Source organism: Anas platyrhynchos, chromosome 7, assembly GCF_047663525.1.
Source record: "Anas platyrhynchos isolate ZD024472 breed Pekin duck chromosome 7, IASCAAS_PekinDuck_T2T, whole genome shotgun sequence".
NCBI classification, from domain to species: Eukaryota; Metazoa; Chordata; class Aves; order Anseriformes; family Anatidae; genus Anas; species Anas platyrhynchos.
In genome coordinates, this window is record NC_092593.1 from 28,481,658 (window position 1) to 28,506,616 (window position 24,959).

Consider the following 24,959-nt stretch of genomic DNA (forward strand, 5'->3'; position numbering starts at 1 on the left):
ATGATTTTAAGTTAAGACTCAATAAAACTCCATGTCTTCTATCCAGTATGAAAGGGGACGAAGAGGGAAAAGTAGGCTTTCACTAGTGTGACTGTCTTCTGGACCAACTAAGAAAGGCACAGATACCAAATAAAAGATGCACAGTAAAAGAAAATCAGGGAAAGTGGCGACGTTAGAATAGTTTTCTCCTGAAGCTATCAAAAAAGTGAAAGGAATCTACAAAGTTGAACTTACTGCTGCCATATTCATTGCTCATCACATCTGTGGCAGATCCTCTTGATCTTATGTCATCTCCCAAATCAGATGGGGTTAGATTATCTGCTTCTCTCATCTGCTTGGAAACAATTTTTCACATTAACTTAGTTTTCTCAATCCAGCTGTTGAGCTGTCTCTATTTATAGAACCTTTGTTACTGGTGCTGACTTGAGTAAATGCCTACTCCTTCAAAGAGTTAGAGGCAGCAAATATGACAGCACATGCAGCACCAGTACACCTTGAAAATCATTCTGTCTACAATTTTCTCTTTCAGTAGCCTTAAGAAACAGAAGAATCTTTGAAAGAGAAGCGTTCACATTTAGTCTCAGATGATGTGTCATTCTGAGGAATACTGTAAATAATTTCCCTTTAGATACTTTTCTGTAGTAAAATGGAAGAAATAGGAACATTACATACACTTTACAACTTGCAAGTAGAACAAAACTTGATTTCTGCAGCATAAGAAGAAATTTCAATACTGTGCAATTTAAAATATAAAATATGGTAATTGAGGAGAAATTATAAGCCTCTACTGAAATCTCTTCAGTCTATGGGGGTATAACAGTGGACTTGATCTTAAGGACAGCTCACAAGGAGGCTCCCCAAAAGCCAAACTGAAATCACACACACAACATCCACTGTTGTGTCAGCATCCAGACGATTCTTCATTTTCAAATCAAAAAGGATTAAAAGTTCACTATAAAGTTCCAATATACAAAGGGGAACCTCTCTCAGGAATGGCCCACTGCACCACCACAAGAAGAGCCATGCTCAATTTCATGTGGAGCCAAAAAACCCAAACAAGCCCAAATTCTCTGGCCTCTATCAGAGCCTGTCCATTTAAGTTTTGCGTGTCCGAGAGAAGCTGAACTCTGCAGGAAGATATTCCCTTTACATACAGCCCAGAGTTTGCTCCAGTATCTGACAGTGAGAGAGGTTCTAACCGTGGTACATCCAGAACAACGCTATTAGTACCCTCTGTGTGTCTGTGTGTAATTTTCCACTACATAGAGCCAATCGCCCAACAATGATTTAGGATGGGAACAGAGCTGAGCATTCTTGTGTAAATACAATTAAATCAAGGTATGAAATATCACTTACCAACAAGTTTTTCTCGATAACATGTTCATTGTCATCAACAGAATAGGTACTTTCAGAGAAAACTGGAGATTTTACATCTACTCCCAGCACTGCTTCTTCACTGCCATTTTCATACAGGTTAGAAAACCCCATCAAAAGAGAATTATCTCCTTGAAGGGATGACCTAACGTGTACCACTTCAAAATCTGTGTTTTCAGCTTCTGAAAAGGGTGTCACATGAAGCACTGGTTCAAGTTCTATGCTTGTATCTTCCTTCCTCACAATCTCAGGTGAACCCCACAAAGCCATATCCACAATGAAATCCTGGAAATCTTTCCGTGTTTCTTTACTATAGCAGATGTTCAAATTGTTTTTTGGAGAATCAGGACTTTGATCATTTTCCAATGTTAGTTGACAATGCTTTTTCAAATTTTGCTTCTCTTCAGATCTGTTCATCATGTCCGTTTCCTGATTTGAGATATCTTCCTGTGATTGTTTAATCTGAGATTTTATATTTGTGTTGTGAGTCATAGAGTCAAACATAACTTCATCTTTTTCCTACAATGAGATAAAACAATTTCTTAATGCAATTTAAATATGATTTTACAAACTGAAATATATTTATATATATATATATATAAACATATAGTTTTTAAACTCATTGCAGAATTTATAATCAAATCTATTACTATTCCCAGATTTTATACAATAATCCAACACTTTAGTTTATTTGATATACAAACTAAACAGGCTTTTTTAAAAAAGGGTATCATCAAAGGGAAAAAAAATCCCATACAATAAGAAAGTGTACCTATTTCAGCAGAGCTGACTTTTGCATCAAACAGGAAAAACAATATTCCTTGCAGCTATGTAGATGATCATCCTACTTTTAAATAAATAAAAATCAAAACATGTTGCTTTCCTGATTTGACAAATCTCCCCTAACTATCTTAATTCCTGACCCAGGGCACTGGAAAAAAACAAACAAACAAACAAAACAGTTAAAATAAAAGCTCTGTGTACAGTTCCTGTACCTGTCATTTCAGCCCAGGAGAAACAAACACCTTTTTGCTGCACCTCCAGCTTTCATTTTAGTTAATTTCCTAATTTTCATTACATCCATTTATATAACATTTATATATTCATTTTCACCCTTTCTTTGAACCTGTAGTAGTACAGGCCATCAGCACTTTTATTTCTACTATTACAGCACTGAAAGGAATAACGATAGGGCTGTAGAGACTCACAATATTGGCTTATTTAAAACAACAGCATAATACTATTAATAAAATAATTACATACCAGTATATCAGCTGGGGAAAGCAAAACTGGAAATGACTGATCAACATAAGCTTCCTCTCCTTCTAATTCCTCCATTCCTTTTTTAGGGGCTTCACCTTTTCTTCCTCCTTGGCTGAATACCTTGAGAAAGTTAGCATCTTCATTATTACATTGCTCCTTTGACTTGAACAACTTCAACTGTGAAATAAGTTCATCTCTTTCCAATTGTAAGGCTTCAAGCTCTTTCACGTATGCCTTGATCTGATCTTTCAATTTTGCAGTGCTACCTCGCAGTTCATTGATTTCTCTCTGATTAGCTGCTTCTTTCTGATTCAGTGTTTGCACCTGAAAATCAAGTCTAGAAACTTGTAACTGAAGACTATAAACGTCTTGAGCCTGATTTGCATCTTTCTTTTTCAATTCAGTTTCAAGTTCTGCTGCTTGTTTTGTTAAGTATTGCAACTCATTTTTGTCAGCTTCTCTCTGATCTGTCATTATCTTCATTTGTGTATCTTTCTCTAGAATACTTGCTTCCCTCTCTTTCAGAGTTTCTTCAAGTTCTTGAATGCGAGAAGTAGTAATTCTTGCTTCAACCTCTCTCTGAGATGCGCGTTTTTGGAAAAGGCTGTATTCTTCCTGAAGTGCATTGTACTGTATTCTTAGAGAGGTTAGTTCTGCAAGGTGCTGCTTTGATGACTCCTGTGCATTTTGGCATTTTTTCTCTAAAATTTCCACTTCCATTTTCAACTGTGATTCTTTGTCTTCCAGTTGCTGCTGCAGAGCTTCTCTAGCAGTTGAGACAAGCTCTAGCTTTTCCTGAAGTTCTCTCACATTAGTGATTAGCAACGCATTTCTTCTGTCCGCATCAGTATCACCCTGAAAATCTGTCAATCCCTTCAATTCATTCTGAAGGTCTTCTGCTGATTTTTCCAATCCAAGTTGATAAACATCACTTTGGTTGTCACTGACTTCATGGCATACTGGTCCAAACTGCGCCAACTCTTTTTGAAGTTTCTCAATTACACCATGAAGTTGCTCTACCTCTTCATCTTTGTCCTTACGCAGCCGTTCCTGGTCACTACGAAGGTGCTCAATGAGAGATCTGAGTTCTTCGATTTCAGATTTTTGGTTTTCTACAACCTGAGCAAAAGGATAAGGTGTGAATATTAATATGCATAGGAAGAATTGCTATTGCACATAGAATTCAAACTACTTCTGTTTTGTTTTTTTAAAATCACACATTTGACAGCAGAAACAATTACAGATTTCAGGTGGGTAGCTACTCAGAATGCTCTCTACTTTCCTAAGAGAAATATCAAATAGTCTTCATTTGCAATTTGATTCTGTACATGTTGTTTACATCAAAATAAAGCACAGAACTACTAGTAAATTTTCTTACTGTGTTCTCCAGAGTGTTCTCTAGCTCATGCTTGAGTCTTTTCATTTGTTCATTCAAATGATCAATTTCTTGATTCTTTTCTTTAAGTAGTGCTTCTGGGAATGAAAGAGCTAAGGTATCACTAATACGTAAATCCTGATTTTGCTTTACATGAAGTTTTGTTAGATCCTCCTGTCGAGAAAAACAGCAGTCTCATTCAAAAGGACTTACTTTCTCCCCCAGCCTAGTAGCAAAACAGACCTAAGGGCTTTACTTAAACATTCTCCTCCTTACTATAATGTTAATTTAAAAAAAAAAAAAACACACACAACAATAGCTACCTCATTTGGTTTTGTACAACTGGATTAAATCGCCATAATGTTCCTTAACTTTCAAGGTAACAGATAAACACTAATTGCCATACCGACAACCAACCAGTTTTATAACTTAACAACATTTGCTGTGGCCATAGAGGTCAGTCAGGAATGCATACAAAAGAGTGTCATGTTTACTATACAGCAATGCTGCAGGTTCAGTCTATCAGGACCAGAAAAAAAGCTAAGCTTTTAGCGTCAAATGAACACAGAAGATAACGCCATAAGCATGAATCTATAGTATCATTTTATTTTGTTTGTTTTCGTTGTTGTTCTAGATATCTTTTCCCAACAGGAATACAATAATCTCTTGACAACAGAAACAAAGTACATATTTATTACATTATGAGATAAAGACCACAACACTCAAGAAAGGAGGTATCTGAAGTTTTACCTGGAACACACTGAAGCCAAGAAAACCTACCTTCAAGCACGCATTCTCTAGCTGAAGCTGGCTGATGCTGGAAGTGCTGAGGTTTTTTTGCAACTCTAGCTGCAAGTTCAGCTGCAATATCTCCTCATTTTTACTGGTCAATTTATCTTTATATTGATCTAGTTGCTCTAACAAGCTTGCAATCTAGAAATAAAGAAGATGCATAGCTGTTTTAATTTTGTCACCTATTTAAGCAGGAAATAAAGTTTCACTCATTGCTATGTTTAGTTAGAACAAATAGCTTCAGCAGATTCTATGGTTTAAACTCTCCCTAATTAAATAAATTAACAAAATATCTGAGACATAAAAAGAGTAAGAAGCTAGTATTCCAGCTACTCAGATAGGTACCAAACTGCTGCAATGGTGGTTGCCTGTTTTCTTTAAAATAAAATCTAACCCAAACACCATTCTCCTCCTCTTTTAAGAGGGAAATTAGCACTGCAGTGCTAATCCCAGTACACAGCTGTCAAAAAAAAAAAATCTGAACATTGACAACTTCGCTCTGTAAGAGTCAATAACTACATATTTCTCACAGTTTCTCTCTCTTGCCTTACTGTGTAGTGAGGTTCAAGTGCTTTAAGAAGGACTAGTGACACCTGAAATAAGACTTCTAGAGATACAAAACTTCAACGTGCAAAAAATGTGTTTTTATTAGCTTACTGCTTGTGAAACAAAGGTGTAGTTAACTGAAGGGTCATCCATGCTTTATTTTCTTTACACATCCTAAATTGGACTGTATGTTTGTATATTACATATGCAAAAGTAATTGTGCAAAATTACATAAAAATACTGCATGAGGGATGAGTATGTGGGTGTGCACCCAAAAAAAGGTCTAAATAATGTTATCATTTACATTGCACTTTAGCTTAGCTTGGTACAAGTACTCATCGCTAAAATTCTCTGGCCCACAAATTGCAGAGGGTCAGATGACACCATCACAGGAGGGCATCACTGGCCCTCCTGTTCTTAAAAGGATCATCACTTAATCTCAAACAAAAATTTATCTGTTTCCTGCTGCACCTCAACTTTGGGGGGGGGAAAGAAAATCAGTTTATAACAGAAATTGATCAATCAAAGCTGATGTGAATCATCACAAGACAATTTCCAGAGGAATGGGAGACAGACAGATGGACAATCAAACAAAGAAAAAAATGGAAGATTAGTTAACACCAAACCACAGAGAATACAAGTCAAAAAGGCACATTTAGTACATGAACTTTTGTCATTTGATCTTTGAATGGCTTAAATTCTCAGCACAAAGTGATTCTAGAATTATGTAAGCGACCCCAAAATCTACAGAACACTAACAAAACTCAAGATTACCTCTCCCTCTTTCCTCTCAAGTGCTTCCTGTTCTGCTTGTAACTGTTCCTTCAGCCCTTGGTCAGAAGTGCCTTCTGTGGGTACTCTGTGCCTTGCTTCATCCAATTTAGATTGTAGGGCAGAGATTTGAATAAGGTTATTGTACTGCTGCTGTTGCAATGCTTCTTTATCCTGCAAAGGAATTTTTATGTTAGAGTTAATTGCTGTCAACATACAAACCCATCTGGACAGAATAATTCTACCAGAAAACTTATTTTTCCCAGAAAAATCCAATGTAAGAACAAGCTAAATATAAGAGGTGGAGAGTTTTGGGTAGACCAAACACCTCCTACAAATATATCATGATAAATCAAAAAATGAAGCACCAGCACTACATTTTTGCATCAGATTTGTGGTCTAACAAGTTGACATAGTTTTCTTCCTTTATTCCTGCTGTTCAACACTTATTCTGACCATAGCTCAATAAACATACCTCTAACAGAAGGATTATTTTCCATTCATTATATAATTTGCCAAAAATAAATTTACTATTTTTTATCTAATTAAAGAGAGTTAAAACCCAGAGTACATGGATAGCACCTTCTGATCTTAAAATGAAAGAGACATCAATAAAAGTAAAAAAAAATTAGAAAGTTTATGTTGTACCACACTACCAAAACAGCATGCCCAACAACACGTATTTAAAAGAGCTGCTCAAAACTTTATGCAGATACTGAAGAGTCCGTTGGACTTCCACCCACCAGGCTCTAAGCAGTCTCCACTGGCCTTCTGGCAGCTCTGGGGCAGTCCCCACATACACAAAGCACACAAGAGGAAAGGGGAAATTACAGGGGATAAAGCCAGTTATGATGAATTTTTCTTGCCATCACACACTATCCGTGGTATTAACCAGCCCCTCAGGTCTTCTGCTGCCATACACTATGATGAAACCCAAACAACACCGGTGTCTATCTTCAGTTTCGATGTCAACTAAAAAGACAGACATTATCCGCACCATTTTGTAGTTCATCTTGATCACTCACAAAAAGCTCCCGATAACTACATGCAGATCTGGATTACTGCAGAACCAGGCCACTTCCCCTCAGATGTTCTTCCATTTATTGCACAGCAGAGTTACAAGTGTGTCATGGTGTCTGCACAGCTCAACACACAAGAGTGATGTTTCTCTTAACATTCTTCTGTTGCTATGTTCTAAGGTCGTAACAGTGACCCAGCAAAAGCAAGCAGCAACCCATGCAAAAAACAGTGCTTTATGCAAAGCATCAATGTAAAACCTGATTCTGGATGCCCGTGCAGTTAGAGCATACTGTGGTACCACCTTTGCCTGATTACAAAACATGTCGGATAAGGATAACAGGCTCCTTAAGTGAGTCCCACTTGCAAGACCTCAAAGCAAAAGAATGGGCCATCAACTCAGAAGGGCCAAGCCTCTCCCAGCACAACCCTAACCAAAACCATCAACGTTATTTACCAACAACCTGGGCAGCTGAAAGAAATTGGGCCAGAAAAGAACAAAGAATACCTACTCTAGGCAGATGACGTGATAAATAGATCTGATAACTGTGAATTAAGACACTGTTCTTCACAAAAAGATACCTTATTCAAAGTTACTCTTTCCGAGGCCTATTTCATATTAGCACTAGTCTCTGTTAGCTGCAGTGCCTATATTTTTGTATGTTGGAATTTTGGGGGTAGTAAAAATTATAGTCACCATTCAAATCAGATGTATTTTTATAGAAAAACTTCATGACTTGCAATCATTGAGAGCTCATTTGACATCTATTTTCTGCACAGAATTGCTTCATGTCAAAATATTACAATGACTACTGTTAGTAAATTCAAAGCTGTAACCTTGTTTAAAACTGGTGAATTAGTTTCTCAAAAGAGTCTAAATTTGGCTTATGAGCTTTAAGAACAACCAATTGACTAGGACATTCAGAGAGCTAAAAGAATGTTTTTAATTCACATGGATAAAAGCCAGGACAAAAAGCAAAATTTCAGGGACAAACATATTGCAGTCTCTGTCCACTCCAAAGCAAACTAAACAGAAAAAAAAAAAACAAAGCTTTCACGCATTTGTATTAAATTGCCAAATAGCTTAGGTCTCTAGAGTCTCTGGTTCAACCTCTGACAGCAGAACAAACTTGGCTCTGGTCAGGGCCTTGAACAGCCAAATTCTAGACATTTCAGAGAAACCACTGCCACTCTGAATATCTTTTTCAAACGTTGACTGACCCCAGTATGACTTTTCCCACTGCCATTTAGTTGGAATTTTCCTTGTTGCAGTTTATGCTTGTATTTTTTCATCCTTTCAGCATGCAACTCAAGGCTTCACATTCTCTCTAACTTCACATTATATGGTTGTTGGCAACAATATGATCTCCACAAAGACAAACAAACCCCGTCTTTCAGCTTCCCCTCATAAATCATTTACTTCAGTCCCCCGACCATCTTATCTTGTTGAACCTTTATTAAGCTTGCTCTAGTATTCCCCTGTCTTTCTTGTTCAGGGGAGTCTAGAACAATTCTCCAGATACAATCTCACAAGTGCCAAATAGATAGTAATAGTAGTACTTACACTAAAACTGGCTAGTCTATATCACGTTCAGACTAAGTTAAAATAAAAATATTTTGTTCACAATTTTTAAAGTCAAAAATAATGGAAGCAACTATTTACAGAATAATAGAGAATACTTAGTTTAGATCACACTACTCTCGAGTCCTCAAACTTGACAGACACACAAACAACATTTATTGAGGGAAAACTGCTGGGAGGAAACAAATATTTAGCCTAACAAGGTAGGAAAGGTTATTGAGATGTCTGTGAGGAGACAATTTTGCTAAGCAGTATGCAATTCCATTAATTAAGCTGTATTTAAATCTCCTGCAGTAACAAAACAAATTCTGGGAGCATGGCAAAAAACCTGGCTCCAGTGGCAGATAGCAAGAAGAGTTATTGATTAAGCTTATACGATTTTAACAAAGTTTCTTATTGAAGACCCAACAGATTTAATATTTAGTAATACTATCTCTCAGGAACTTCCAGAGAAGAAAACCTTTGATCCACCAAAACATGACAGCTGTCAAAATAATAAGTCGGCTTATGGTCCATAAATGCAGAGGTTGTTTAAAACATTGGCTGCAATGTCTGCCATTAATAAAATGGTTTAACTCACCCTTGAATGCAAGGAATAGTCTCAAAGAACACTATAACAGACTCATTGATATTTGCTACAAAAGACATTGTCTGCCTAATGTCTTTCTAATTAATTATTTTAAAGTTACCTGTTTTAATTCGGTTTCTACTTTCTTCATTTTCTGTAGCTGTTGTTCCAAGTAGTTAACGGTCTTTGAGACTTCAGTACTGCTCTGCTCCAGTTCTTGTACTTGTGCCACCAGTTTTTCTATCTCTTTATCACGAGCTATGATTTCTTGATGCTTTTCCTCATTTTCTAATAACAGCTTATTGTAATCATCCATTTTCTCTTTTATTTCTGCTTGCAGAGAGTCTACCTATACGGAAAACACATTATATAGACATTCAGGCAACGTAAGAAGCTTCCAGTTGGAGGCAAGAGTCATTTCATGCTAAGCACGAAGAATTCTACTATGAACTAAACTAATACTAAGATCCCAGAAAAGAATAAAATAAGACGTGGAGAAAGGATGAAGAAGTAACTTCCTGAAGTCTTGTTTTCCAAATGCAGTGGCTCTTAAATACACAACTGATTACACACACTTTATATTTTTAATAGTCTAGCAAAATGCTGCAAGGAAGTATACACTCTAGTCCCAATGCTCATCAAAAGGAACTTTATTTAATTTAAGATAAAATACTCAAGATTAAATGGATTATTACTAATAGCATTGGATGTATTTCTATAACCTCAGAAGCCTTTTTCATTACTTCTGGAAACTACAGTTTGAAAGAAAACACCAAGAATTGGAAGAAAAATATGCAACTTAATCAATGTCTAATATTACATTGCTAGAAAGCTAGTGCTGCAATTCTGCAGATAAGGAAACACTTCCACAACCTTCATCCCCATGGAAAACTCTCAGATGGTAGCTCCAAGCACCAGTCAGCACTTTTTCACAAAATAATCCCACTCATATACCTTGAAGAGCAAAGGGAAAAACTATGAACCTCTAACTACTACATGCAGAAATTAAAACTTCAAATGAACTGAGTTGTTTCGGTGCAAGGTAAGCAGTTATTGACAATACAGATTCACTAAGCAACTATGTAAGAACTGTTCTGATGTGTTGTGGCAGACTGCAGACATACCTCATCCTACCCACAAATGTCATGTGCTTAGCTACCTCCATTGTGTCCCTTTCTCCATTAAGTTTTGATCCTTTTGAGAGAGGCTGCAAATAGTTACATCATCTATGTTTTTCTTATGTTTTATTTTCTTTTGTCTTATGTTTTTCAGAATTTTCCCTTTACTAAGCCACATAAACACTAGTGGTTTGTAAACAACTATCATCCATCTAATAATCTTGGATGGAAAGCAAGATATGGCCTTAACACTCTGACATACTTTGAATAAGTTTACATACATCCTTTATGATTCTGTATGTTCAAGAGTTAATGAAAGACTGCCACAGAGGTATACCTTCTGGGTAGAGATCTATCTTCAACAAGTCACATGGACTTCAAAGTAAAATCTTTGCCATCCTTTTTCTGATCTTTGCCACAATACAAAGAACATGTAGGCTGTATGTGTGATACAGCCTCAGAAAGTCATAATGCATGGTATCAAAGTAAATGAGAAGCCAAGATGAGTGCAGAATGATATATAACCACTCTACTTCTAAAAATAAATCTAATGAGCTCCTATCAGAGGTTACAGAAGGCAGGTGACAATCTGGTGTCTTCCAGCATGGATAATTCACTCTGCCACAGATTCAGGTGTTCATACATGATTTGCTTCTATAACACTGTTTTATATAATCACAGAAGCACCTAGGTTGGAAGAGACCTCCAAGATCACCGAGTCCAACCTCTGACCTAACACTAACAAGTCCCCAACTAAACCATATCCCTGAGCTCTACATCTAAACGTCTTTTAAAGACCTCCAGGGATGGTGACTCCACCACTTCCCTGGGCAGCCCATTCCAATGCCTAACAACCCTTTCGGTAAAGAAGTTCTTCCTAATATCCAACCTAAACCTCCCCGGCACAACTTTAGCCCCTCATCCTGTCACCAGGCACATGGGAGAATAGACCAACCACCACCTTACTACAGTCTCCTTTGAAGTACCTACAGAGAGTGATAAGGTCGCCCCTGAGCCTCCTTTTCTCCAGGCTGAACAATCCCAGTTCCCTCAGCTGCACCTCGTAAGACTTGTTCTCCAGGCCCCTCACCAGCTTTGTCACCCTCCTCTGGATTTGCTCAAGCACCTCAACGCCCTTCTTGTAGCGAGGGGCCCAAAACTGAACACAGTACTCAAGGTGCGGCCTCACCAGAGCCGAGTACAGGGGGACAATCACTTCCCTAGCCCTGATGGCCACACTGCTTCTGATACAAGCCAGGATGCCGTTGGCCTTCTTGGCCACCTGAGCACACTGCTGGCTCATATTCAGCCGACTGTCCACCATCACTCCCAGGTCCTTCTCTGCCTGGCAGCTCTCCAACCACTCATCTCCCAGCCTGGAGCTCTGCTTGGGGTTATTGCGCTCCAGGCGCAGGACCTGGCACTTGGCCTTGTTGAACTTCATGCAGTTGGCCTGAGCCCATCGGCTGAGCCTATCCAGATCCTCCTGCAGAGCCTTCCTACCCTCGAGCAGATCGACACACGCACCTAACTTGGTGCCATCTGCAAACTTCCTGAGGGTGCGCTCGATCCCCTCATCCAGATCATCAAAAAAGATATTAAAGAGGACCGGCCCCATTACTGAGCCCCAGGGGACTCTACTAGTGACCGGCCTCCAACTGCATTTGACTCCATTCACCACAACTCTTTGGGCCCGGATACACAGACAGTTTTTAACACAACAAAGCATACGCCAGTCCAAACCATGAGCAGCCAGATTCTTGAGGAGAACACTGTGGGAAATGGTGTCAAAAGCCTTACTGAAGTCAAGGTAGACCACATCCACAGCCTTTCCCTCATCCACTAAGCGCGTCACTTTGTCATAGAAGTGACAAAGAGATCAGGTTCATCAAGCAGGACCTGCCTTTCATAAGGCCGTGCTGATTGGGCCTGATCACTTGGTTGCCCTGTAAGTGCCACATGGTGACACTCAAGATAATCTGCTCCATGAGCTTCCCTGGCACTGAAGTGAAACTAACAGGCCTATAGTTTCCCAGGACTACCCTCCGGCCCTTCTTGTAGATGGGTGTAACGTTTGCTAGCTGCCAGTCGACTGGGACCTCTCCTGATTGCCAGGACTACTGATAAATGATGGAAAGAAGCTTGGTCAGCTCTTCCACCACTTCTCTCAGTACCCTCGGGTGGATCCCATCCAGCCCCATCGACTTGCATACATCTAAGTGCTGTAGGAGGTCACCAACCATTTCCTTGTGGATCACAAGGGCCACATTTTGCTCCCCATCTCCTCCCACCAGCTCAGGGTACTGGGTATCCAGAGAACAACTGGTCTTGCCGCTGAAGACTGAGGCAAAGAAAGCATTGAGCACCTCAGCCTTTTCCTTATCTCTGATTTCATAGACTGAACATAAATGAATTGATGGAAAGAAAATTATTTAGTATACACATTGAAGTTTTGCTAAGAGAGGTGCCACAAACAACAGCTGAAGGCTGTGGTACAGTATATTTTAATGTAAGTAACTGCATATAATATTTCTGAACAACAGGCCAGAAGAATTCTGGAATGATTTGGGTTGGAAGGGACATTAAAGATCATCTATCTCCAACTCCCATGCAATAAGCAGTGGCAACTTCCATTAGACCAGGTTGCTTAAGGTCCCATCCAACCCCAGCCTTGACCACTTCCAGGGATGGGACATCCACATTTTCTCTGGGCAACTTGTTTCAGTGCCTCACCACCCTCATAGTGAAGAATTTCTTCTTTATAATCAATCTAAATCTACCCTCTTCCCACTTAAAAACATTACTCCTTGTCCTATCACTACACACCCTTGTAAAAAGTCTCTCCATCTTTCTCATAAGCCCCCTTTCAATACTGAAAGTCTGCAATAAGGTTTCCCCACAACACTTTCTTGTACAGGCTAAATATCCCCAGCTCTCTCGACTTTTCTTCATAGGTGAGGTGCTCCAGACCTCTAATCATCATTGGGGTCCTCCTTTGTACCCATTGTAAAAGGTCGACATCTTTCTTGTTCTGAGGGTCCCAGAACTGGATGCAGTACTCCATCCATAAGAATCAAATACTTATGGACAGAAAATTAAATTGAAAGCAGTTTCCCAGCCCCTGCAAGAATTCTGCCACCCTAAAACATGCATCCTTATCTCTGAGTCAAGCTGAAGCAGACTTGACAAAGGAAGAATGGGAAAAAAGCATATATAGTAATATCTAGTAGAAGAGATTGAAAGGAAAAGGAAAGAAAGATTAAAGACATGTTCATGTTGTTTTCCCTACCTGTAGAATCAATTCATAGTTCTGTATAATGTTCATTTATGCAAAAAAAAAAGAAAAAAACACAAGAAAAACAGAAGTTAATCTTTGAAACCAAGTATCAAACAAACAAGCATCTGAACAAAAGGACTGATTTATAAGCTTAAATAGGACATGGCATAAAGACAAAATATCTTTTATTAGAACTGGTATAGCTGGAAAAATTAAACCAGTTTGGGACCCAGAAGCTTTTCCTCAGATGTGCTTTGTAGAGCAGAGCGTCTGTATTCTTCTTCTCCATAGTTACATAAATAGTTACATAGTTACATAAACCAGAACATTTACTGTAATGCATAGGTTCAAATAAAGCATTTATTTCTACCTCTTTAAGCAACGCAAGTAATCTCTCACCCCTAAATGTAGCCCAGACATGGAACGCATGTAAAGGGTGTGGGTGCAGTTGAACCTGCTCTGTTGGACAACAGGAAAGAAGTCTCTCAAGAGCCAGTCCCCGAAAGCAGATATAGTTTTTGGCATTTAATTGTAGTAAGCCTCCATTAGCCACTAAATGTGATTTTACTCACCCCATACTTTCTCAGCTCTCCCGAAGTCTGCAATTTTGCTGTAAGTTTTAACTGTTCTTCCAGCTTCTGAATTTCTTGCTGAAAATCATCACGTTCATGTTCCCTTTCTATAGCTTGTTCCTACCGAACCAGACAGAGAAAATAAAAACCTTTTTAGAAACTCTTAATTTCATTAAAATATTGAGAACAAGACATATTTTTGTTTTCTTAATGCGGTGAAGAAGTCTTTAAAGCATAGCTAGAATTTTAGTGGAAGACACAAAATTAACTCCAATGTACATACAAACTAACATCACCAATTAATTTCAAAAAAGGAGAAAACGTCTCATAATACTACAGAAAAAGATTTATTTTTCCCCTCTTTATTTTAAGTCTAGTCTTGCAAGACTAGAATATCAAAATCATGATTTAAAGAAAAGAATCATCATCATATTTTAGGAACCATCTTCCAAGTCACGATCACCAACTAAGAAGAATATTTATCATATCCAAAACCACGTAAGTGTGATATCAAGTTTGCTTACATCCATGAATTGCCGCTGTTTTTTAAGCTGTTTTTCAAGGACTTGGATTTGCTGTTTTAATTCAGCAACCTCCAGTAACTGCTTAGCCAGGTTTTGATTACTATGCAGCTGTTCTTCCAATTCCACCTCCAAAACTTTCATTTGAGAGCGTAAGTTGGAATGGTCCTTCTCTGCCTGACACTGAAGCTCTAATTTCTCCTTTGCTAATAATTCTACTTCCTTGAGTAGACCTGAAGAACACAAAAATAAAAAGATTATCAGTGTAGGGTACAAAAAGACCAACAAAAAAACCCTAAGCCACTCTGAATTTAAAATATTATGTTCAGGTACTTTGAGAGCAACAAAAGCAAATTGACTAACTCCAGAAGTTTTAAGACACACAAAAGAAAGTCAGATACTTAGCTGCCCACTGCATGCTTAAAAATTTAAAAACCTCTTTGTTAAGACTACCAAATTTACAAAAGAAAATTGCTCCTAACTAGAAGTCATTCAAACTCCCTCCCTCAGTCAACCCTTTCAACCTCAGTTCCACACCCTTTCTGTCCCAGAGGTTTTTTGCAAAGCACAAAAGATCCTCACTCCTACAAATTCATTTCATTCCAGATGTGCTCCAACCCCATGTTTAAGCCCCACACACCAAATTCCCAATATGTTCAACATTTTCTTTCAATATTGCACTATTTGAAATGTTCAGTGGAGAGTCAAAAAGCAGCACAGAGAAGGATAGTGAACCATGAGATCGGGACAATTCACTGGTATCATTAGAACCACTCCTCACCAAGAATTGCCTGCTCCTGGGTTAGCTCCTGGAAACGTTCACGCATATGCTCCAGCTCCACAACAAGGCGACGCTCAGACTCTTCTTTCAGATTCAAAGCCTCCTCCAACGCAGCTTTTTCTGCAACATAGCCTTCAATAATGCCTGAAATCCCAAGTCAGAATGCAAATAAACCAGCAGACAAACTCATATATTGGAAAAAAAACAGCTTGAAAACATGAGTAAACAATGAACATGAGTAAACAAAGAATGGCATGATGTTGAAAGGAAGTACAAGGTGACAAGCTTATACTGTAGCTAGGCTTTTTCAAGTATCTTGAGGAAAAACATGTACAAGTTCTATACTGTAATAGATTTTATGAGGCTGTCATGTCACAAAACTCCTCAAAAAAGTGGAATGTACATGGGGATTATCAAGCCTTGATGACTTGGGATCACCTCAGAATGTAGGGCAGCCTGATACGTCCTTTACAGGGGACAAACCTTCAAAGAAACAATCTCTCCAAGAAGTAAGATCAAGTGCTAGATTCAGAGCCCAAGAAGACTGAAGAGGAATGGAAAGCAGATGCCACGATTAGGAAGAGAAGAGCAACTTTAAGGACTTCAGTTCCAGAACATGGAAACCATAAAGGATTCCCTTGCATAAAGGCAAAAAATACAGGCCAAGTCAGCATACTTCAGGTCTTAATCTTCACAAAGGAGAATAAAACTGATGATATGAAGTCTGTGATAGTGATGAGATCAACAGCCTCAGCCTTCCTAGAATCTCTTTATGCTTGTACTACCACCAAACACTGCTTAGTTCATGCCGAACATTTCCAGGGTCATACAGGTGGGCAGATCTATACCAGGAGTACATCATCTTTACAATAATCCAAACTTCCATGTTTAGACATACAGGAACACAAACTGCTGTTTTAAAAATTACGGTGTTTTTCACATGCAGTCAATCGAATAAGTATAGGACTAAACACTATCATATTTGCCCCAGGGAAATACAAATCTGATAAAGTGAATCAAGCACTAGATTTGAAAGAAACAATCCACGCTTCAAGTAACTGAATAATATGAAACGCAAAAAATGGATTACAGACAGGCAATCAACAATGAAACACATATCATAGATATTTGGAGTAGTAAGTTATGAATAAGTGACATAGAAATCTCTTCATATTGGCTTCATTCTCTTACCCTCTGCTTTATGAAGTTCTAGTGCCAGCTGATTCTTGGCCTCACTTTCTTCAGTTAGGCACTCCATTAGCTCTTGGTGCTGACTAACCACTTGGGCAGTCTCCTGATTTTGGCGGCTGAGTTCATCTTCAAATTGTACATGGATTTCATGCCTTTTCTCCAGCTAAAAATGAACAATATCACCTAGCATGAGATCTTGGATGCACACGCAGTGCAACAATAACTACAGGCATTTAAACAAAAACCCTACCCTTAATGCATAGTAACGATCAAAAATTAAGGGCCAGCTTTTGAAGTTTTGTTTTAGTATTGAGTTGTTTTTGCCCGATACCCCTGGGCATTCTAGTGATTCCATGTACTCACATACTTGTATTTTCACTACAAAACTTCTTTAGGCACATGAGTTTCTTTACTGTGCATAAAGAGGTATCTCTCTGTTGGCCAGGCTGCTCAACTCCCTGAATCACGTACAGTTCAAAGCATCCTTGCACTTATTAAATTCAAGAATCATAGAATATCCTAAGTTGGAAGGGACTGACAAGGATTGAGTCCAACACCACAGGACCACCTAATAATCAGACTGAAAGCATTGTCCAGACGCTCCTTGAACTCCAGCAAGCTTGGTGCTACAACCACCCTTGTGGGGAACCTGTTCCAGTACCAACCATCCTCTCAGTGAAGGAAAAATTTTCCTATATCCAACCCAAACCTCCCCTGTCATAGCTTTATGACATTTCCTTGGGTCCTATTGCTGGTCACCAGAGGTCAGTGCCTGCTCCTCTTGTGAAGAAGGTGCAAGCCATGCTGAAGTCTCCCCTCAGTCTCCTCCAAGTTGAAGAAACCAAGTGACCTCAGCCTCTCCTTCAGTCTTGCCCACTAACAGACAGTGAAGTAAATGCATCATCTGGTTTCCAAGATATGGCACCTATCCCAGCAGATAAGACATTTCACAGAAGTGAGCAAAGTATGCTTGAATGCAGCCGATGAAAGTAACCTAGAATCTAGATCTTCCATGGCTTAGGCAAATTTTTTAACAAGTTGGCTACATGGTACTAAACTCGTATCAGTACCCAAAAGCAGCATCACCTTGTTCTAGAAGGGATTCTTAAGGGCCATGAGTATAACATTTCACATAGGTATTCTGTGCAATCCAGGGATAATCATCTAACAAGAGGACTAATTTTAGATATTTTTCCCTTCATACTTTCTCTTAAATTAGGGGCTTCTTTTCTAAAGCCAATTACTATACTGAATTAAGTCCTCTAAATGTATAGAGTACTCTGGCATCTACCTCAGATTTATCATGCCTATTCCCAAAGCTGAATATCTTGGCAGTAATTTTAGTAGGGAAATACTCAAATTCTTTTGTGATATTGAACCCAGCTCCTCTTATTAAAAGCCAGTACTATATAATTACAAAGATGTTTGCCTGCTCCCATCTACATATTCCTAGCACATTTTAAGATATGACTGAATTTTCTTTAATCTGCTCATCAGTGCTGGAGAAGCATTAATGTCAAGTTTTTTAGAGGTTTTATCGCATTTAACTCTGTTCTCCAGAAGTTACCAAATGCACCCAAAATACTAATTTAAATTTACTTAAGGCAACCAACTTATCTCTTTCATACAAGATCTCCTCTAAGGAAAAAAAAACAACAAAACCACACAACACATTAGCTCTCATTTACAAGAAATACTCAAATAAAGGCCAAATATTCATTGTAAGAAGCAGGGGATTCACATGCTTCCCATTACTGATAATATGTCATGTATTCAGAAAATGTATTTTTCCTCATGGTAGCCAATCCCACAAGGTGCTAAATATACAAAAGCCTTAAAACAGATTTCACATTTTCAGAATAATTATACCTCTATACAGATAAAGACATTATCTTACTTCTTTAGTTGATTCTGCAACAAGTTCCAAAAGTTTTTCCACAGCAGTGCGCAAACGATGACTAATTTTCATTATCATTTCTTCATTTTCATATGCCATTTCTGGCTTCACAAAAACACTTTCACATAAGTGTTGGCTCAACTCAGACCCCTCTTCAGTCACTGGAGACAGCTGGTTGTGTTCTGTGAGAGTTTCATCAAGCAGTTCATCTACTGAAAATAAGCAATCTATTTAAAAACATAGGAAAATGACACAGAACTGGCCACTCAAATAACAACTGACATCAGCCAGCAATACTGCTTAATCCTGAAGGTATATTACAAGGTGAAAAAAACTTGTCAGCATGGAGTTATTTGATGTTTACACATTAAGACAGACAGTCTTTCGCAATGCTTGGAAATATTGTGCTATATACAAGAGGGACTGTGGTTCTGTATCCATCAGATTCATCTCTCCTGTCCTATGATCCATTCATCCTTTTCAAGTCACAGTTTAGTATTTTCACTACTAAAAATTAAAATGAAAGAACACTGATAGATACTATCATCTTAAGTGTGGAAAAACTGAAACGAAGAAAAAAGTGTGAGAGATACCCATTCAGAGCCTCTTTCATATAATATGAAATGAAAAGTCATTTTTCAAGAACATGAATCAACTAAATACAGTTAGGCTGATTTGTACTCACATTTTTCTAGATGATGCTTCTCTTTGGCTTTAAAATACTGTGCAAATCCCATTTCTTCCATAATACTGTGACTTTCCCTAGAATCTCCAGATGCCAAACTGTCATCAAGGCAAAGACCAATCTTGCTACAGATAAGGTCCTCAATAGCTATTGCAGCCTTCACCAACTCCATAAGCAATTTCAAAATATGCTGATAAGATTCCTGCATTTTTTTCCTAGAACAAAAGTACATGGAACATGGCAAAAAAATGCATATACTTGTTTGAAGAGACTTCAAACCTACTGAAAACCTGACAGTCTAACATAGATATCTTAAAAAGTGGATGGAGAGATCATACTGCGGTCAGAAACATCTTAGGCTTCCTATCTACACAAGCACCAGCCGGGAAAACATGTTTACTACAGCAGTACCTGTAACATTAAAATAACTAGGGGAATAAAATACTGATACTACTTCTGAAGCATGCAACCTTCTATAATTCCTGCTGCAGGTACTCATGATAGTTTGAACAAATAAGTAGAAATACCCAAGGCAGGCACAGAACAGACAAGAACTAGCCGTCTGTCACACTTTAATATCATAAATGAAACCAAACTATGGAATAGAAGCTCCACTAAACCCTGCAAGCTTACAAAACAGTAAGCAAGTTTTGTTTGTTTTTAACAAGGCTAGAAATGGAATTCTTCTTGAAGATTATTCAGCATGACAGCTTCTCTCCAATCCACACATTCCAACCACATATCAAAGTGATCTACATTACACTGAAAAGTTTCTAGAGTAAAGAGGCACCCTCTATATTTCCTAGCTTTTGCCAAGATTATAGACAGTGGAGACCCCAAAACACCAAAGTCTCCATTAGACCACAAGGGGCCAGGGGGAGGGAGGGAAAGTAGGAAAAAAAACCTTGGTCTCCATATCAAGACAGATTGGTAGTAACAGAACTCAAACATGTTTGCAAATAAAGCCAATAATGTCATTATCTTACTCTGTTAATTTAAATTGGCTTAATTTAGTTATTTGTGAAGAAGTGAGAGAAATAACAACAACCAATAAATATTTTATGACCCAAGATGGACAAACCTTTCATCCTTGGACTGCTCAATATCAGACCTCAACATGACTATCAAATTCCCTCCTTCTTGGTTCTCTCTGTCCCGCTGCTGTAGAAGTGTCTCCAGCTCACAGTTGATCTCCTCTATCTTATGATTTAAAGATTCGACTTCCTTTTCCAGCTGTGGAAAATACAATAACAATGCACCAGACAAATCAGTGATCTTGTGGGCCATCAGCAAGTTTGCTGGTGACATAAAACTGGGAGGAGTGGCTGACACGCCAGAAGGCTGTGCTGCCATCCAGCAGGACCTTGACAGGTTGGAAAATAGGGCAGGGACAAACTTAACGGAATATAATGATGGCAAGAGTAGAGTCCCAGACACTAGTATAAGTTGGGGACTGCCCTGAGAGAGTCCAGTGCTGAGCCACAAAGATGATAAAGGGAGTAGAGCCTCTCAGCAGAAGAGGACACTAAGGGGTGACTTTATTAACAATTATAAATATGTAAAGTGCGAGTGTCAGGAGGGTGGGGCCAGGCTCTTCTTGGTGACATCCAATGACAGGACAAGAACATAGGAGGTTCTGCTTAAATATGAGACAAAACTTTTTTTTTTTTTTTTTATGGTGAGTGTGACTGAACACTGGAACAGGCTGCCTGGGAGGGTTGTGGAGTCTCCTTCACTGGAGACTTTCAAAACCCACCTGGACGTGTTCCTATGTAACGTGATTTAGGTATTCCTGCTCTGGCAGGGGGATTGGCCTAGATGATCTCTCAAGGTCCCATCCAATCCCTAGCATTCTGTGATTTTGTGATCTTACCCTCCATTACTTTCTATATAATCACATAATCATCACCTGTTATGCAAACTTGCTTCCAAAATTTCTAGAAATGGACAGCAGTGAGACAGGGAAAAAGATAAAGGGTGATTCTGTAGATCTTAGCTAGCACAATTGTATGTTAATGACCCCAAAGATAAGGAAGTAAAAGACTGTATGCATAGATAATGGAATCAGAAAGAACTGGTTTGACTGCTGAAGTCTGTCAAAGAAAGGAAGGGTCTGGAGTTTAGCAGTGAGGAAGACTTCTGGCCTTCATCAAAAGATCACCAGAGTATGCTGGACGACCAACCAAGGACTCCAGTACACATGCAAATAGGGGCAGGAACCTACATTAATGATTCTTCAGAGACCTGATGAATATGCAAGAGAGTTATGGGAAATGAAATTAACACGTATTTGTCCCACACACCTGGATAATTCTTTCTGCTTTTTCTTGTAGCTGTGCTGATAATGTCTCCTTCTCCTTTTGGCAAACAGCCAGTGACTTCTCCCTCTCCTGAGTTAACACCTGCAACTTCTCATGTAGTGATGCTGTTTTTTCAGCTTCAAATTCCTCCTGTATTAGTGACATATAATTTGAATTATACAGAAAGAAAAGAGAAAAGCAAACAGAAAGAGCCATACACATCAATGCATTCCCCCTTTTTTGTTTAAATACATTAAGCCTTACCTCTCAGATTAATTAGCAATAACTTACACTGTTAAAACCCCAGATCAACAAAATAATGCCGAAACTATGATTTTAATGACAAAACTATGATTTAAGACTAGTTAAATAAATTAACTACCTGAGTGCACTTCCTAAGACCTGTGTCATTTCAAATTGCTGAGATAGTAACGAGAAACAGAAAAAATGATAGATGGAGACAAACAAAAGCCACTTTCATCACCTGCAAGTAATACAACATGCATAGCACTGAGTTCCACACAGGACAAGTGATTTTCAACAACAAATTGTAAATTTACAACGTATCACTTGCCTACCTCAGAAGAATGTATCTACTCTAGATATGACCCACTCGTGAATCAGCAAATAAGGGAGATGAAACAAGGCCCAGGGATCCCTTCATGAAGAGGCTAAAACAAACCCTGCAACAGTCTGAACTTGGGAATGAGATGTCATGATCACACTACAAAAAATATATGCAAGTTCAGATCTATGAACATCAATAAACTCAAGGGTGAAAGATGCCTTTTTTTAATATATATATATAATGTTAAGTGAAGAAAACTGCTTTTTTTTTCCCCCCAAGGAAAAAAAATAAAATTCAGGGTATGAGTGAACATATGAGCAAAACCTAAGACGTCACCTAAACAAACCTAGATCCTTTGTGGAGGATGTTTATACTGAGCAGAGGTAAGCCATCCATCACCACCTCCTCAGCTGATGACTACATGTTGCTTGATGACACCATAAGGTCTGCCATCTCAAGCAAGACCAAGACCAAGACTTGCATTCAAGCAATAACAATACAAACTCCTACCAGGAGTCCACAAGGCAGAGCAAAGCGGAAGAGCCATGTCCATCATGATTACAGACCCAAACAGCAGAGTGCCTAGCTGTAGGCAAGACAGAAAACACAAAATCATAGAAACATTAAGGCTGAAAAAGACCTTAAAGATCATCTGGTCCAACCATCGCCTTACTACCAATGTCACCCACTAAACCATGTCCCCAAGCAACATGTCCCACCTTTCCTTAAACACCCCCAAGGATGGTGATGCCACCACCTCCCAGGCAACCCATTCCACTGACTGACTACTCTTTCTGAGAAGAAATGCCTCCTCATTTCCTACCTAAACCTCTGCTGGTGCAACTTGAGGCCATTCCCTCTAGTCCTATCACTAGTTATCTGTGAGAAAAGGCCAACCCAGCGAAGAGTGTACCCATCCAAGCCATGGGCTGTCAACTTCTCCAGGAGAATACTGGGGGAGACTAAGGGGTCTTGCTGAAGTCTAGGTAGAACCAAGACAGTCGCTTGTCAAAGTCTCTCCAACAGTCTGCCTATTCTTCTCAGAAGCAATGCATCCACTAATACAGAATGTAAGACTGTACAAAAGAAACTCTGAATGACTTAAAGCACCAGATTTCTGTCAGATCTTCCATCAGTTTTCCTGCTTAGAGGGAAAAAAACAAGGAAACTGGCTGGCGCAAAGACAACCCCATAAGCAAGCATGGGGGAAGTAGCAATGAAGGATCATTGTAAAAACCTGTAGCAGACTATAATGCAGCTCAGCCTGACATTGCAAAGAGATGCAGTCAGTCTCTTCTGGGACAAGAAACTGGTCATAAAGGTAATCAACAAACCAAAACCAACCCACATAGTCCTGTAGGGAGGACAGCAATGGCCCTACCACGAGCAGCTTTTCAAGATACGCTTCAAGATACATGTCCTCTGTTTCAGAAGATAATCCACCAGACACAGAGGTAAAAGATTGAATCTAAGTGATAGGATCTTGCAGCAGGCCAGAGGCAGGAAGTTAAGAGGAATTATCTGCATGTCCACAGCATCCAGTTCCAACTGTTTGTGCAACTCTTAGGAAGCATCCTACTTCAGGTTGAAGAGATGAGAGATACAGTAAGGTTCTGTTGACATCTCTCAAGGAGACCCAAATACAGAGGATGGTAGATAACTAAATATGAAAGTTATTTTTGCTCAACATGTTGAGCTCAACACATGCTCAGCACAGTGATAACAGAGATGCATACAAGCATTGCTCTTGGTGTTGGTGAGTTTCCCTCTCTCTTCTAAAGCACAATGCATCTTTTCCACTTATAACTGAGCGTGCTTGACACCTAACCAACCAACCATGGCATTTGGCATGAAGCACAGATGATAGGCAATTACTACATTATACACGATGCCAAAAAGAGATAATTTTTAGATATTCTCATCAAGATAAAAGTTTGGAATCAAAACGATGAAAGCAGAAAAGAACAACAAATAAAATTCACATGCACAAAGTGTTCAGACATCAAACAGTTGACAAAAGCTTAGAAAACTGAACATTTTTTGCTGTACATACACAAGTGCTGTAGACAAGGAAATACTTGGTTGATCAAGAATACAGTCTCTGCAGACACTAAGAAGAAAATCAAGTTCCAAGCAACAAAATGAACATAAATCTACACAAGGACTATTTCTCAGAGCAAATACTTAGCACTGATTTTTTTTTTTTAAATCTAAAGGGCACCATTTCACAACCAATTCAGGACTAAGTGAATCCTATGGTAAATACTATAACTCCTTAACAGAACGCTGTATTATTTTTAGCACTGCTTTTCTAGTTCTAACATTGAGAAGCAAGGAAGAGAACTAACGGATTGCCTTTTCAAGATCATACAGCTGAAATACAATAACATATACTAATTGTTCATTTTCAAAAAAAAGCAAGCTACCAGTACATTCTCTGAAGTTCATTTTAATTAGACCTTACCTTCAGCTGTGCTATTTGCTGCTCAAGGAGCACTTCTGACTGACACTTCAGCAGCTCAATCTCTTCCTGGAACTGAAGCTGTTGCTTCATTTTTACCTCCTCAAACTGAGACAGAAGAGCTGTCCTCACATTTTCTACTTCAGAGGCCGATGCAGAAGCATACATCTGCAGAAAAGGGAATAACAAAATATTTGAGCTAGTGTTGTAACTAAGGAAGAAACAAAAATAAAAGCAAACCATAAAGCCCAGAGAAACTCTTAAGAGAAATTTCATAATAGTTGTCTCCAGACCTCAGAA

General features: G+C 38.8%; 1 protein-coding gene across 17 annotated transcripts in view; it reads right to left on the reverse strand.

Annotated features, from left to right (window-relative positions):
• The window catches only part of PCNT (pericentrin), an 80,298-nt gene that overhangs the window by 20,030 nt on the left and 35,309 nt on the right, over positions 1–24,959 (reverse strand). For 10 of the 17 annotated variants that reach the window (XM_072041132.1, XM_072041131.1, XM_072041127.1 and 7 more), the window contains 17 exons: positions 24,663–24,827; positions 21,634–21,780; positions 20,412–20,563; positions 19,331–19,545; positions 18,646–18,857; positions 16,749–16,911; positions 15,558–15,701; positions 14,780–15,009; positions 14,256–14,375; positions 13,696–13,716; positions 9,410–9,637; positions 6,125–6,295; positions 4,793–4,945; positions 4,016–4,186; positions 2,638–3,756; positions 1,357–1,893; positions 235–334 (listed from right to left, as the gene is read on the reverse strand). In XM_072041132.1, the coding sequence (XP_071897233.1) occupies positions 235–334; positions 1,357–1,893; positions 2,638–3,756; positions 4,016–4,186; positions 4,793–4,945; positions 6,125–6,295; positions 9,410–9,637; positions 13,696–13,716; positions 14,256–14,375; positions 14,780–15,009; positions 15,558–15,701; positions 16,749–16,911; positions 18,646–18,857; positions 19,331–19,545; positions 20,412–20,563; positions 21,634–21,780; positions 24,663–24,827 (4,048 nt within the window). The remainder of the gene's footprint in view (positions 1–234; positions 335–1,356; positions 1,894–2,637; positions 3,757–4,015; positions 4,187–4,792; positions 4,946–6,124; positions 6,296–9,409; positions 9,638–13,695; positions 13,717–14,255; positions 14,376–14,779; positions 15,010–15,557; positions 15,702–16,748; positions 16,912–18,645; positions 18,858–19,330; positions 19,546–20,411; positions 20,564–21,633; positions 21,781–24,662; positions 24,828–24,959) is intronic. The other 7 variants (XM_072041130.1, XM_072041126.1, XM_072041125.1 and 4 more) reach the window with 6 other exon arrangements.